General features: G+C 40.4%; 2 protein-coding genes across 4 annotated transcripts in view; one reads left to right on the top strand and one right to left on the bottom strand.

Annotated features, from left to right (window-relative positions):
- Positions 1-2,232, top strand: part of NUP153 (nucleoporin 153) — a 52,378-nt gene extending 50,146 nt beyond the window's left edge. For all 3 annotated transcript variants that reach the window (XM_066625219.1, XM_066625218.1, XM_066625217.1), the window contains 2 exons: positions 238-385; positions 1,168-2,232. In XM_066625219.1, coding sequence (XP_066481316.1) covers positions 238-385; positions 1,168-1,252 — 233 coding nt within the window. In that variant the 3' untranslated portion in view covers positions 1,253-2,232. The remainder of the gene's footprint in view (positions 1-237; positions 386-1,167) is intronic.
- A 3,288-nt stretch (positions 2,233-5,520) lies between these two features.
- FAM8A1 (family with sequence similarity 8 member A1) lies at positions 5,521-14,077 on the bottom strand. The gene is made up of 5 exons (XM_066625160.1): positions 13,637-14,077; positions 11,969-12,089; positions 9,897-10,020; positions 9,332-9,471; positions 5,521-7,329 (listed from the first exon to the last, which is right to left on the bottom strand). The coding sequence occupies exons 1-5, from the start codon at positions 14,001-14,003 to the stop codon at positions 7,185-7,187; spliced, it is 897 nt and encodes a 298-aa protein (XP_066481257.1). The 5' UTR covers positions 14,004-14,077; the 3' UTR covers positions 5,521-7,184.
- Between the last annotated feature and the right edge of the window lie 946 nt (positions 14,078-15,023).

Here is a 15,023-nt window from a genome sequence, read left to right as displayed (position 1 = left end):
CAATTCTATCCAGCTTTCCAGTGCTGCTGCAGCTGCAATGCAGCCCTGAGGAAAGGGAACAAATGTTCCCTTACCTGGAGGAGTCCTCCGTGACTCCACATGCCTCTTTGGCACAGCTGCAGCAGCGCTGGAAAATTGGATAGAATTTGGCCCTAAATGTCCCAGCAGGCCATTATTGTTAGTGAGAGAGAATGGTTTTCATTTAATCAGCTAAATCTCAGTGCGTCTCTCTTCTAGGTTCAGCATTCCAATTTGGGAGCGGTACTACTAATTTCAATTTTTCAAGCAACAGCCCAGGAGTATTTACCTTTGGTGCAAATCCTAGTTCACAATCTCCAGGCTCTTCAGGATTTTCATTCACCCAGCCTTCATCATTTAATCCAGGGTAAGAAGGGGGGTTAAGAACTTTGAACATGATATCAAAGGTCATGCATCCAGGGGATAATTTCCAGAAACATGTTTTAAAATATTATCCATTGAAGAGCAATGCCTAGGCAAAACCATGTACTTCAGTGTCTTAAATGAGTACAACATAATGTTAAACAACCATAACATTAGTATTGCTGTTAGAAGTAATTCCTATTTATGAATTAGGTAATGTTTGAGACTGCAGGGGTGTCAAACATAAAGCCCAGGCGCCGGATACGGCCCACGGAAGCTTTTTATCTGGCCCTCAGGCTCTCAGCTGCTGAGCAGTGCTAAGGTGTTACTGCTAAAAGGTCAGCCCCCACGAAAATTGGGTTCTCCCATATCTTGAAATATGATAAAGATTTGCGTGTTTTCTCTTCTATCATTTTTAATGAATTCCTAAGTGAAAAAAGTGCTTATTTTTTGTTATGACCTGTTTAATGACATCACTTCCTGCCTAAGACATCACTTCCGGCCATCAGCAGGCATCATGAATGCCATTCAGCCCTCGGTATGAAATGCGTTTGACACCCCCTGATCTAGTGCATGGTGCAGTCCTTGAAGCTGAAGTTCATATTCCTTAAGCGAGAATCTAGAAAAGGACATTATTAGTAAAACCTTTAATGGAATAATCCAGATGACCTATTTTTTATTATGCATTTTAAAAGTTTTTAAAGACAGTGTATTTTGTGACAATATTAAGAACTTTGACATATCATTCCAAGTTCCTTACTTCTGATTTTTTTCCCCCCAAAGCAGGAATAATGGGAAAAATATTTTCTCAGCATCTGGATCTTCGTTGTCTACTCGAAAGATAAAGACAGCTGTTAGACGCAGAAAATAAATATTAATGATTGTTACAGACAGCAACTCCCACCAGAGCTGGTTACCCTGCATTGTTCAGTTACGGAATTGTACCTCATGCTGGGTTTAGCTGAAGCCAGGTCTGCCTAAACTCTGCTCGCTTTTTTCCTCCGCATTTAATTTTTTAAATAATTAGATTTGGTGGCAGGGGAGTACCTTGATCAAAACTACTTTCAAATCCAGCAGTTTTTCTTCACTGACTTGGCATAGTCTGGCTATAGATATGCATATAGCCTGCACAGCGAATGGCTTCGTATAATACCTCTGTTTGCACCACTTCGTGCGCTCATCTGCGTTTACTGACACCTCAAAATTGTAATTATATCAGTGAGGGGAGTCTGTATAGAGATTGTGGTTAATGAATGATTTCTATGCGGAGTTTGTGCTGATGTACGTGTGAAGTGAGCGAGTTGCGTGTATTGTGCACTAAAATTTTCTGATAGAAGAATCATTAAAGGATGGTCCATGCGAAGGACAAGTTAGATCTGTAGTACTTCATTTAATAATTAGATGCTCTTTCTATTTTCATTCTTAAAGCTCCTTATCACCTGTCTCGCCTTTTCATTATTTTATTATGAAACAAACATGTAAATACAATTCTGTTTCTCTATGTACTTTGGCATAACAAATCTGTGAACTTGAAATTTTAATTTTGTGTGTTACAGCAAATTTTTGTTTAGTATTGTCTCAGATTTTATTATGTAAATCTCATTATTCAAAGTTGCCTAAATCCATTAAAGACCTTTAAAATTGGAAATTCTTAAAGTGAGTTTATTGGCTTTTCTGATCCATTTTTGTTTGGACCAAAAACCAGTATTGTAAAAAGTGTTAAGTATATATTTTTATATTTGCAGAAATGGACTCTGGTGACTTTGGATAATAAGGAAAAGTTTAATATTAAAGCCATGTTTATTACAGTATAATTAACATGTTAAACCATGGGATAAATGCCATCAATAAAAAACTATGAATTACATTTGTGTGAATTTTAATGAAAGTGCATATGATCTTATCAGAAATGCAACTCTAAAGGGTGCTATGTTTCAGTTAAGATGGTGTATGTTTTGTGTTATATATTTATTTTAAATATTTTATTTTATTTATACTGGGAAGTACAAAGGAAATACAAATTTACTATGATTTGAATGCTATTGGGACTCTCCTAAGAGTATGTCTAGCTTTTTAAAGGCAAAGTGCTGAACATAATTGCATGAGGGCAATTCATCAGACTTGCAATCAAAAATTCTAATTAAATCATGATAAATACATACAAATAGGCAAGAATACCTTGATGGCAAATTAATTACAGCTGCCTAGAGCTCAGCAGCAATTGAACAAGAAAATAGTGGGTAACTTAGAGCTCAGTCCAATTCATCTTACCACCATGCATCCCCTTCATAAGGGAACAAGCATTTGTTTACCTTTAGGAGGCCTTTGTGACTGCCTTCCCCTCCCCACTTCAAGAGGTAGCACATGCCCCATTGGAATGGCTGCATCAGTGCTGGAAAGTTGGATAGGATTGGGTCCTAAATTGGTAGCCTAAACTTTAAGAAAGATCTTCAAGGCCAAGCACATATAGGGCCAGTTTTTGAACATTCAAGAACTCTATTCAGGCAGCTGTGCTTATCCTACCCTCCAAAAGTAGCGTTTGGGTGAATGTGGTTAAAGACTGTCCCAATCAGTTATCTAAATGCAACGTCAGTAGCAGCTAGGAAATTATTCTCCATGCTTTCATAATTTTTGTATGTCATATTCCTCTTTATTGCCTTTTCTTCTGCCTTACTTTTCTCTGCTGTTTGCTTCAGTTGTAGAGAAACTGGATGTTTTAATGATGAACAATTTGCATGTAGAAATAAGTAGATTCCTGTAAAACTGCAGTTTCATCAGATGAAGGTAGTAGGGTGTATGCTTGTTGAAAATATGATACGTAACATTTGGGTAGCATCTTGATCATATGCCTCCTGTAATCTGTGCCACTGCCAAGGGTCCCTTGACCTTTAGGGGGCTTGGGCCCTTTGGAGAGGGGAGAGATTATGTTCAGACAACTTGTGTGTGCATAGACTCAGTTGCTACCCATCAGTCTCAATAGTAGGAAGAGGGTATTTCTACTTGCAGACATTTTCCATACAGAAAGTTAGGATGACAGTGGTGAGGCAGAAGCTTCCTGAATGGTTCTCTCTTTTGAATGGATAAGATGGTTCTTGTCAGGGCCCAGGATTTGCTCACAGTTTGGTGGTAGCAGCAGCTAAGCTTTTCCATTTAGATTCTTTCCCTAATCCTTTGGCTACAGAAAATAAACAAGGACCAGTGACTTCCCCTAGACCCATGTCAAACTGTATTCTTCTTCTACCCAAGAGTGATACTAACTGATACTGGGTCAAACATCTGCCTCTGTCATTTAAGTAAATGGGAGTGCAGTACCCTTCTTACCTGTGTGAAAGAAATAGCTCCAGGGTCTGTACTCTGTCAGTATCCCAGTGGAGTTTGTGTCAATTTTCTGGTGCACAATCAAAGAAAGATCTGAGTATGTTTGATCTAGCAGCTTCAGCAACCTTGTGCCTTAGCCAGGAATGGGTCATACACTTAACCTAAGCCTCCCAGATGTTGCCATGCAACCCTTTTCCTGCTTGTAACTTCTGTCCCACCCCAGCAAGCTTGGATACCTACCAGTCCCTTTTGGTCTGTGCCTGACCCAAAAGATTCGGGGTTGAGTCAACAAAGGGCACCCATTGTGTACAAGTAGGGGGGGAAGACTCAAGTATCACTATGGTGTTAAGTTCCCAATCATTTGCAACTCTGCTCAGTAGTCCCACTGCCTGTCAGTGAGGCAGCTTCGTCTTCCCCAGGTAACAACTTCAGCCAGAGCCATGAGGAACTACTTCATGACTTCCCTGCCTCATTCTTCCCCTTCTAGTAAGTCTTAAAACAAGAACCCCCTTGGGGTCCTCCTTCTGTCCAGAGGAAAAAAGACCACACATCCTTCGTCCAATGATTATTGGTTCCTTCAGAGACAGACAAGAGAGCCTGCTCCCACCTCCCCTGTCTGGGTCTGAATTATGGCCCCACAAAGTATTTCATGTGCTGAAAAAAGTAAATAAGCATACCCAGACTTGCATCTGGACCCATGGGGACTCATTTCCAAGTCAGTGCTGGAGTCATCAGCACAGGTGACTCAAGTGCACACCAATCAGCATAAAATGTTTGAGTCACCTGACTCACATTCCCATTCCTGGCCTTAGCCCTTGTTCTTAGTTTTCAGTGGTAGTTTTACTGTTTGACATCTAAAAACATGAAAGCACAAGCATGCCCCCAAACTTAAATGACCAAGATCTCAACTTCTAAGGGTTTTAAATAAAACCAAATCCTTGTGGATATAGATTTTGAGAAACTTTACAAATTTAAACTATTTCCAAAGTAGTATTTATAGATGGGAAGATGTTAAGTAGACTGTACAAAGCTTTCAAGGTATTAGATATAGGAACTTGTTTAATAAAACCAAAACTTCTGCTACAAGGATGTTAATATAAAAAGGAAGCACATGACTATAAAACTGTGACTTCAACACAGCTTTTGACAGTTTTAGAAATACCATGTTCTTGGTTCTTTCAGATCTTTGTTCTGTCCCTTTGATTTTTGAACATGTGTATCATTCTGGACATCAAATATAATATCTGAAGAAAGTTGTATTGCTGAACACATTTCAGATTAATTTATACACATCATAAAGGAAAATCATGGAGTCAATGAATTTAAATGCCACTCATACTATAGCCTCATTAACACAACCACTGCAGCGTCCATAATCAAAACAGTGTTTTTGATCAGTAAGTGATATGAGCTACAAAATATTCTCTATACAGTACACCAATTGTTATGGAAAGCAGTGTGCAAAGTATGCCTTATAAGGCCTAATACTGGGGAGAAAAAGAATGAAGCAATACAAGCCCAAGACTTTAAACAATAAAATCCAGTCACTAACATGATATTAATCTCTTCCATGCTCAAACTACTAGCAGTAAGAACAAGCAGCTATGGGCTTAATACTATGGGCTTAATTTGGTGGTGATTCCCAAACTTTTAGTTGAAGTGGTTTGCACAGAGGGGTACACCTATGTTTATTAATGAGCCTCAGTTGGGGATGTAATTCATAGGTGCTTTCCTGGCTATCACATTTAATACCAGAAACTAATACTAAGATTCAGAAGCTACAGAGTAGTAACTTGCCCTGCTTGTTTGTTCCAGTTTCTGCTTATAAAGAAACAGTCAAAGCAGACTTCACACATCTGGAAATGTTATTTTAGGGCAGAAGTCAGGTTGTTACTTCTGTATGATCCCTTTCAAAAGTACCTCATACTTTCACCTTCAAACATAAAAAGGCAAGGGAAAACTACATGTTTCTGTTTTCTTCATTCCCTAATAATTTGTCTTAAGTAAAAAAAACATTATAGAAATCAGAAGATTGCCACTCTAGGTAGTTGCTGTATCTTTAGAGCCTTGAGGCCTCTACTTAAGATACAAGAATCTGAACTTAAAACAGCATGGCTCATCTTTTACCTTTCTTCACAGGGGGAGAAAATGCTATTTAAGAACTAGTAATATGGTCTACAGCTTAAATATGGAAAAATATTATAGTGTTTAAAAGCTATAGTATCTCACTAGGAGAAATTAGCTCCTCATCAGATGACCTGAAACATGTAGTACAAAAATCCTGGTCTGCTTACAGAGCAGTATTTGATCCCAAGGACACAGGGGATTAATGGGGAATTCTAATACTTGAACTACATCAAGTTTCATCAGTCTTAAGAGAGAGCTAATACTGACATTAAGCTAGTTAGGACAACAGCATATGTAAAAACAAGCATGCAAAATATGCTTTAAATTATACTTACATAATTTATCCAGAGGGATACAACCAGATAAGTGAAAGTGCAGTTTGTGAGTTTCTACCTTTTTTTTTTTTAACACTTTGCAAAAATTCCATCTATTGCTTTGGCAAAAAGATTAAAGAGCAGCCAAGTCAACATTTGTTATAAAAGAGTACAAAAGACTATGCTTGTATCATAAGAAAGTCATAACTAAGTCCCATTGATATCAACGGAACTGAAATAAATCAAAATTAACATATCACTCATTTCAATGGTGACCAGTCATGTCTAACTTTTTGGATACAACCCTAAGCATGAACCTATTACTTATACTACATTTATTTGGGCTCTGAATAAATCAGTATGAAAGTAAATAAAGATCTGAGAAGCATTTGCACCATTTAAGTTTTCTGTGCTGTTTACAAGAAACTCAAGTCTCTATGACGTAGCGAGGGGGATCATGCTTTTCCTTCTCCAGCCTTCAAAAGCTGTAGTTTTCTCAATTCTAATAGTAGTACCAACAATTGCAATATGCAAGTCCACCCATACCACTATTTGCCCTCCATGATAATATCTGACATGTTTAGTGATTGGTATGGCGTTCAAGGTATCCTCACCACGTAAGATATTTACCACAATGTGTGAGTATTAAAATACAATGCTTGTGTTTAAGTAATTCATGATAAGGCTTATATAAAGTGGCAAACCCTTAGCAATCCACCAAAAGTAGGAACAGGCAACTGTTTGTAGCACTGCCTCCCTCTTATAATAGCAACATTGTGGGTATTCGTAAGAGATGTCTACCTTTTGGTATAGGATCCAAATGGTAGAGCTAGCATTTCTCACATACTAAAGACACTCTTATTGCAAACTGACAATGACTTTAGTTCAAACGCACTCAAACCAGTGTCATTTTTCTCCAATGTTTTTGGCACTACTGGAGAGGAAAGAGTTCAGTGTTGTCATTGGCAATGATCTGCAGTGACATTCAGAAGTCCCAACAAGATGTTGTCAGTTTGAGCAACAAAAAGTAGGCTTCTTGGGGTATCATCTGACACCATTTCTTTTTACCACAATTGTCCCTGCTACAATATCATAGGCTGTTCGGTTATGTTGAAAGAATAACAAGGTAATGAATGCAGGAAAAAAGGAAGCAATAGAAAAATTCTTGATCAAAGCTCGTATTGTGGATCTGGAAGAAAAAGAAAACATAGAATGTCTGCATTTTGTCTAGTTGCAGTTTTTCTACAGCACTGACATATCAAAACAAGTTCTCAGGGTCAAACTGAGATATGCATCCATTCACAGAGTCAATATGAAACCTCCCACAAAATGGGCACCAGGACAATTTTTTCATAATCATTATGTTATAATCAAGGGCAGAAGTCCAGGAAATACTATGATGCAATTTTGCTATATGAATAACTTGGCTTTAAATCATGTTGTGAACATGTTTGCCCATACTCCCAGAAATCTTTCTCCTAACCTATCCTCTGCTCATTTGCACAGCTCATGGAATCATCATCCGTTTTTGAATGTGGCTGACAAACAATGGTGGGGGGCTACAGGGGACACAGAAAGTGGTGCTATGGAATATCTCCTCTGTCCCATGGTCTTTTACATTTGGGGTACCACAGTGTTCCATCTGATTTCCCATGCTCTTCAACATTTATATGGAAGTGTGAGTTGAGATCACCTTAAGGTATGAGCTGAAGCATCATTAGTATGCCGATGATACCCAGCTCTACTTTGTATTTCAGCCATTTCATTGTGGGGAAGCAGTGAAAACTCTAAACCAGTGGTCTTCAACCATTTTCATGCCATGACCCCCCAAAATAAAGTATGAGACTGGTGACCCATCGTTGATCCTGCTCCCTCTGCCAAGACTCAATTTGTCCACCCCGCCCTGTCATTGCCTGCCCCCTTTGCCACACTCCCTGCACATGTTCTGCCTTCCCAGTACTGTTCACTGTAACCAATTATTCGTGAGAGCAGAAAACGTTTCAGTGAAGCCTAGCCTTGAAGTAGTGAAAGCTATTTTAGCACAATTGCTAAGAACCTGAGCAGGAGTGGGCTACAATTTTCTGGTACCTGAAGGAATACACTAGATGCTTCTCCCTTTACCTGGTGGTGCTTTAGTCACTGCTTCTGCAACTCTACTTACTACTTCCTCTCTTTGGAGTTAAGAGGGGGAGAATGGAGAGACAGTTACAGCTGTTAGGTTTTTTCAGCACTCCTTCAGGCAGCCAATCTCAATCACAGCTTGTGATGCTGGTGCAGAAGAATTTAGCAAGATGAGGCTGCTGGTGCTGCCATCAGGCCAAAACCACTTGGAGGCATTTCAGAAGAAGGTCCTATTGCTCAGAAATCCTGCACAGTGTCCACCGTGTAAGGCTAGGCCCTGCGTCCATGGCACATGCCCACCAACTGCAAAGTGTCAGGATGGGGAGACTTTTTAATCAGCAGGTTTCAGATTCACTTCTGCAGCACCTCCATCATTCGGATGAAGCTATGGAAGCCGACAGCTACTTTGGTTTCCATAAGTTGCCACAACCCCACAACTGAGGGTTCGCAACCCCAAGGTTGAAGAACACTGCTCTAAACTGATGCTCAGAGTCTTTTTGCCTTCATTCATCCCAAAAACAACAATTTGAAACCAAAAATCCCAGAAGGGCTGTAGGTAGGAAATTCTGACTCTTGGTAGAGGAATTCAATCTGTTTTGAACAGGATTGCTCTTTTCCCCAACAGATCCAATTCAAAGTGCTGGTCTTTGGCCATTAAAACTCTCAATCTGGGATCAAGTGACATGAAGGACCACATTCTCTCACATTGACTTCCCTGTCCCCTGAGGGGTCCTGCTCTGCTATAAACAGATATCTGGTTGGAGAGCACAAGAGACAGGGCCTTTTCAGCAGTGGCCCCACTGCTGCCAAGCTCCTTTCCCAGAGAGACTATACAGCTCCTATGCTTCTGGCTTTTAGGAAGATGCTAAGAATGTTTTTATCTGGCAAGGCCTTCACAACTCTGTAATTGTTTATTGGTATTCATGCCATATGCTTCATTATTATTTTTAATTTTTGATAACTGCTTTGATCTCTTTGAAAAGCATTCTAAAAATTAGAAAAATGTTAGTAAATTACTTCTTGCAATGACATAGAACCAATTCAAAAAAATAAAACCAATAGTTACTTACGTTGTCATGCTCACATTGGAGGATGGAATCACTAACACACGACTTGGTGCAATAAGTACAGATGTATCACACGTCACAACTCTAAGACCAAGCAGAAATTTTCCAGGAGTTGCCCCACCTGCTCCCCAAATACAAATAATCTGAAAGAAAATATCATTTTAGGTGTCAACAGCAAATATTTACATTTTACTTTGCAAGACAATCACATATAAACACCTCAAAAAGAAGCAGATTCTCATACCTCAATGACTAGCCACAAAAGAGCAAGCTTACTTTTACCTACATAGCTTTCTGCTGGGTTCTGCTGCTTGGTCATTTTAGAATGTAACAGAGCCTTGGGGCTTGCTTTTATGGAGTGATGACAAGAGTAAATGGCTTTTTAAAATGTTTTCTTCAAGTTAATGAGTTCATTTTAAACTGAATCAGTTTAAACTGAATTCACTTTATTTTAAATTGAACATCAAGACAACTAAAATTGAAAGGAGTATGCATTTAAAAGAACTACTAACTATTCAGTTTGATTTAAGCCATATTAAGAGCAGATGTACAGTTATGGTTCAGATACCTCATAGAAGCAGACTAACAGTCTGTAGACAAGAGCTACTATCATCATTTTTTGCAAGTCTTCCATGGAGGTGTCTTCATCTATTTCTTCTATGATGTAGTGCATGGCAAACTTAGAGATATCCCTGTACCAAAAATTTCATTTTAATTAGTTGTAATCAGACTCAACAGATAAAATCCCAAATCAATATATACTTTATTAATTGAACCTTTCCCTGTCAGATAAAGAGCATTTCACTGATTTTAAATGCATAGACACATAACTAAGGACACAATCCTAACCAGGTCTACTCAGAAGTAAGCCCTATTTTGTTCAATGGGGTTACTCTCAGGTAAGTGTGGTTAGGACTGCAGCCTAAGTTGTATTTGGATTCTAACCCGTTCCAGTTATATGAAGTGGATACCACGGACTCTCAAAATCGTTTCAAATCAGGCAGGAGATGGAGTAGGAGTAGGAAAAGAAAAAGAACCTGAATACATTTTTGCTATCTTCTCTGGTGTCAAATGCCATCTATAAAACATTTTAAATAAATTCTCTTTAAAAGATACAGCTTTAGAAATAAGTGTTGGAAATGTAAAACGATTGAGGGGACTTTTTACCATATGTGGTGGACATGCGAAAAAGCAAAAAATATTGGAAAATGATGCATGAAATGTTACAAGAGATATTGAATTGTGTAATTCCATTCAAACCAGAAATATTCCTCCTAAATGTGACATCAGTAATTAAAGAACACCACAAGAAACACTTTATTGTACATATTAGTACAGCGGCAAGAATATTATATGCCCAAATGTGGAAATCTATAGACATTCCAATTAGAGAAAAATTAATAGATAAGATTTATGAAATAGCAGAAATGGATATCTTAACAGAAAGAATGAAAGAGAGAGATCGAGGTAGAATAAAAAGATATTGGAAGCCTTTTTATGACTGGATAGATAATTTTAGATAAATAATATTGACTGTTCAGATAAATTAGTCAATATTATAATGACAAATGTTGTAACATTTGCATCAACAATTTCTTTCTTTCTAGTCGTTATTTTTTTAAGAATGCATGTTGAAATCCAATATCCTGATGTGTAACCCGTGTAGACCCATCCCTAAGTCAAGCCCATTTCCCAGCCCTGTATCTGTAATAAATAAACATTTTTATTAAATAAATAAAGAGAAAAAGTAAAAAGTCAAAGAAAAAACTGGATGCCCACAATGTGGGTAAAGGCAGGGTATAAATTCATTAAATATAAGCAATCAACCTGGTTGGAAAAATACATTTTCTATCAAGTAACATAGTGTTAAGATTTTCAGAACATGCAAAGTTTCAAAAATGCCTTGGATAGGAAGATATCAAATATTTTATAAGCTTCTCTGTATTAAAAAGATCCTGATGAAAGTGTTTGTCTACACAGAAGAACTGCTATGCTACTAAATCAACATGGGTTCTATTTGTTTAACCTCAAAGAACAATTCCAGGATTGGACTGAAGTGACTGAAGTGTTGCAGTCAAACACACCAAAGCAGACAATGAGGAACTGGGGTGCCAATTTGTGTTCATTACTTAGATTTCTATAAAGAAGCTGTGCAAAACCAAGAAGCTGTTCACCATGTCCATTTCTTCCCATGCACATATAAATTTAATTTTCACTGAGGTGGTAAATCTGTATCTGGTCTGAACAGCTCCAGCCTATAAGGAAAGGTTTACATAAAGGATGCTCAACCATGATTTAAAAAAACATTCCTACACTTAGGCTGCAATCCTAAACACAGTAAGGAGCAAGTCCCTGTAATTAACAACACAATGGAATGTACTTCTGTGTAAACATGCACATAACTGTGCAGTTAGAAAACTAGTGTGTTAGGGAGAAAGCTAGGGTAGAGCTCTTCTGTCCAACAACAGTTTTCTATGTTCAGTAATTTTTTTTGTATGCTGATGATTCTTGTTGTCCCACCTGCAGTTAAAAGTGGTATAGCCTAGACACTAGTTTATCACTTCAGTAAGAATTAGACCACTTTAAAAAAAATTAAGGAGCAACAATGGTTATAGTCACATTAGGTATTGTGTAACTTACTTTATTCCACTGAGGTGCATAATACTCAAGACAATGATTGCCTTAATAAAGAACAGGATAAAAAAATCCACCATCTCTGCTACAAATCTGTGAGCCAAAGACGGGATAGCATATTCACGACCTGTTTAAAAGACAAATTATTCAATACTATAAGTACTTTTCTGCTAAATACACAACTTGAAAAAAGCGAAATATACACAAGTCCAACTTATTGGATATTTATTCCACATGATATATTTATTTCTGATCCACTGTAACTGATGCAACATGACAGTCTTTGGTACTATGTTAGAACAGACACGGACTCCGCTGGAAACTAAATCGGAGTGAACGGGAATTTCTTACCACATAGAATTCATTATGTGAATATATATGAAACAATTCTTCACCTCTATTCCTCCACACAGACCTTCATCATAACTATCTTCCCCTGTGCCATGCTATCCTGGAACCAAGCTGTTCCTACAAGCTTGGGTCATTCAAAGAATTGGGTCCATCTCACTAACTCTAAAGCATCTAGTGACTCCTCTCCAGACAAGAGCGCTGATCCTGTTCCTACTCCAAGCAATCTGCATGCCAAGGGCCTGGGCTAGTGAAGGCTGAAAACCAAAGGCCTCTCCTTGTAGGCTTGTGTATTGGAAGGCCCCAGAACTATGGCAGCAGTGGCTGGATAGCGTGATGCTGAAGACAGTTACAATACAGGATTACCTGAAGTAGATAGGAGGTGGGTTAGAAAGGGAACAGAAGGAGGAATTTAAGTCCCTTTCATCTGTCTGTGTAAAGTAATCAGTGTAGCTGCATTTTCCAATACTCAGTAAAAACAAATAGTGGAAGAGAGCACTTGCTTACATGCACTAGAGGGCCACTTTTTCCTTCCAGCTCAGATCACAATTCCCCCAGCTCATTTCTGCATCCATCACCTTCCCAATCCCACTGAACAGACCCACCCCACACACACACACACAGCCTCAGCAGCCCACACCCCTCATTTAGCCAGGATGTGGATCTCACCCCATCCAATGCAGCACCACCCCATCCCGCAATTGCCCCTATATATAAGAACAGCCCCGCTGGATCAGGCCCAAGGCCCATCTAGTCCAGCTTCCTGCATCTCACAGTGGCCCAACAGGTGCCTCAGGGAGCACTCAAGACAACAGGAGACCTGCATCCTGGTGCCCTCCCTTGCACCCGCACTCTGAGGTGACCCACTTCTACAATCAGAGGCTGCGCATACACCTCATGCCTTGCGACCCGTGATGGATTTTTCCTCCATCAGTCTGCCACTCCCCTTTTAGAGGCATCCAGACCAGGTGCCAGCACCAGATCCTGTGGCAAGGAGTTCCACAGACCAGCCACACGCTGGGAAAAGAGATATTTTCTCTGGTGGGTCCCAACACTCAGTGTTAGTGGGTGTCCTAACCCGACCCCCGCCCACTTTTCCCGCCCTACCCCCACCCTGAGAACCGGTGGTGTAGACTGGAGGGGGCGGAACACTCAGCCTGGCATGGGGGTGGGCGAGCGGCCCCTCCCGTACGGCTCCGTTTTGTCCCCCGCGCCCGGAATGGCTCCTAAGGGAGGGGCCGCTCGCCCACCTCCCTGCCAGGCGGAGTGCTCCGCCCCCCTCCAGCTACGCTACCGCTGAGAACCACCAGCATCACCATCACTCACCTGCCTGCCTGCCAGGCTCCCTCAGGGAGGGGGCGGCGCCGGCGCCGGCGTGCGGGGCTGGGGGCGCGAGCCTGCCCCTTGGCGGTTGCCAGGCTGTGGTCGCGCGGGCGGGGGCAGGGGCGCCCTCGGGGGCCGCGAGGAGGTAGCAGAAGGGGCTGTTGTAGTAATAGGCGGCGGGGGGCGGGACGGCCGCCGAGGCAGAGGCGGCCGCGGCTCCGGCCATGAGAGCGGCCAGGCCACTCTGCCAGCTCAGGTACCCGCAGTACGAGTCCCACAGCCACTGGTGCACGCGCCGGGAGTACTCCCCAGCGCTCAGCGCCTTCGAGTCCGCGGCGGCTCCGCCCGTGGCCTCCCCGTGGTCGGCCATGGCCTCCGGCCTCAGCCTTGAGGCAGGCCTTTCCAATTCGCCTGTCACTGCCTGCCGCCGCCAGTGCGCATGCGCAACGCCCATCCCGCTGTCTGCTCACGGACGGGTCGAACGCATCTCTGCCGCCTGTGGTGACGTCATGGAGGGGCAGCCCAAGAACCGGCTCAGTGGAACGTTCCACTGCCTGTCCAGCTGCGTCCTCCCCTTTGGCTGGGTCAGGTGGTAGCTCCCTCCCTGGTTGTCACGTGGGTTTTAGACAGGGGAGGCGTCCTCTTTCTTAACCTCGTGTCCTGGAAAAGGGCTGGAGGTCCTCTCTGTGAGCAGGCAGCACACAGCCTTCTCATTAATAAATTACATCTCATATAGTTTTAAATTTAATTATTAGTAAGTAATTAAAGTTAATTACATTAAAATGATTGAAGGTGGTCTTTTATTTCTGAGACCTCATGGACCACTTCTCAAGGTTAGGAACAAGTTATTTAACACTATATTACTTATTTAATTAAATTACTTTAATTAATTTAATTAAAGTAAATTACTTATATACTTTAAATTACTTTATTACTTAATTAATTACTTTCATTAAAGTAAATAATAAAGTAAATTCCTTATTTACTTTAAATTACTTTATTACTTAATTAATTAATTACTTTAATCACAGTAAATAAGTAATACAGTGTTTAAATTGTTTAAGTGTTTAAATAATTACTTTAATTAAAGTAATTAATTAATTATTAATTTAAGTTATAAATTAATTTAAAGTAATTAAAGTAAATAAGTAATAACAGTGTTTAAATCACTGGTTCCTAACCTGTGGTCCATGGTTCACAGGTGGTCCATGAGACTTTGGGAAGCGGTCTCAGAAATAAAAGACCACCTTCAATCACTTCCAGCATCTCACTGGAAACTGATTGCCCACTGCTAGAACCAAAGTGTTGGAGGCAGCTGTTAGCAGTTCATTCTTCACCCTCCCTTGTAGTCCAAAGGGGAGCATTTGCTCAGAAGATGCTTCCCCACTGA

Source organism: Tiliqua scincoides, chromosome 4 (genome assembly GCF_035046505.1).
Source record: "Tiliqua scincoides isolate rTilSci1 chromosome 4, rTilSci1.hap2, whole genome shotgun sequence".
Lineage (NCBI taxonomy): Eukaryota > Metazoa > Chordata > Lepidosauria > Squamata > Scincidae > Tiliqua > Tiliqua scincoides.
This window is presented reverse-complemented; position numbering and strand designations above follow the sequence as displayed.

Bases quoted from the DNA above. Each gene is read 5' to 3' on its own strand.
- FAM8A1 (XM_066625160.1), bottom strand. From the start codon at position 14,003: ATGGCCGACCACGGGGAGGCCACGGGCGGAGCCGCCGCGGACTCGAAG. The intron at 12,090-13,636 runs GTGAGTGATGGT...TCTTTTAAACAG, and splicing joins GGAGCCTGGCAGGCAGGCAG to GTCGTGAATATGCTATCCCG. The intron at 9,472-9,896 runs GTATCTGAACCA...ATTTTCTTTCAG, and splicing joins TGTTAGTCTGCTTCTATGAG to ATTATTTGTATTTGGGGAGC.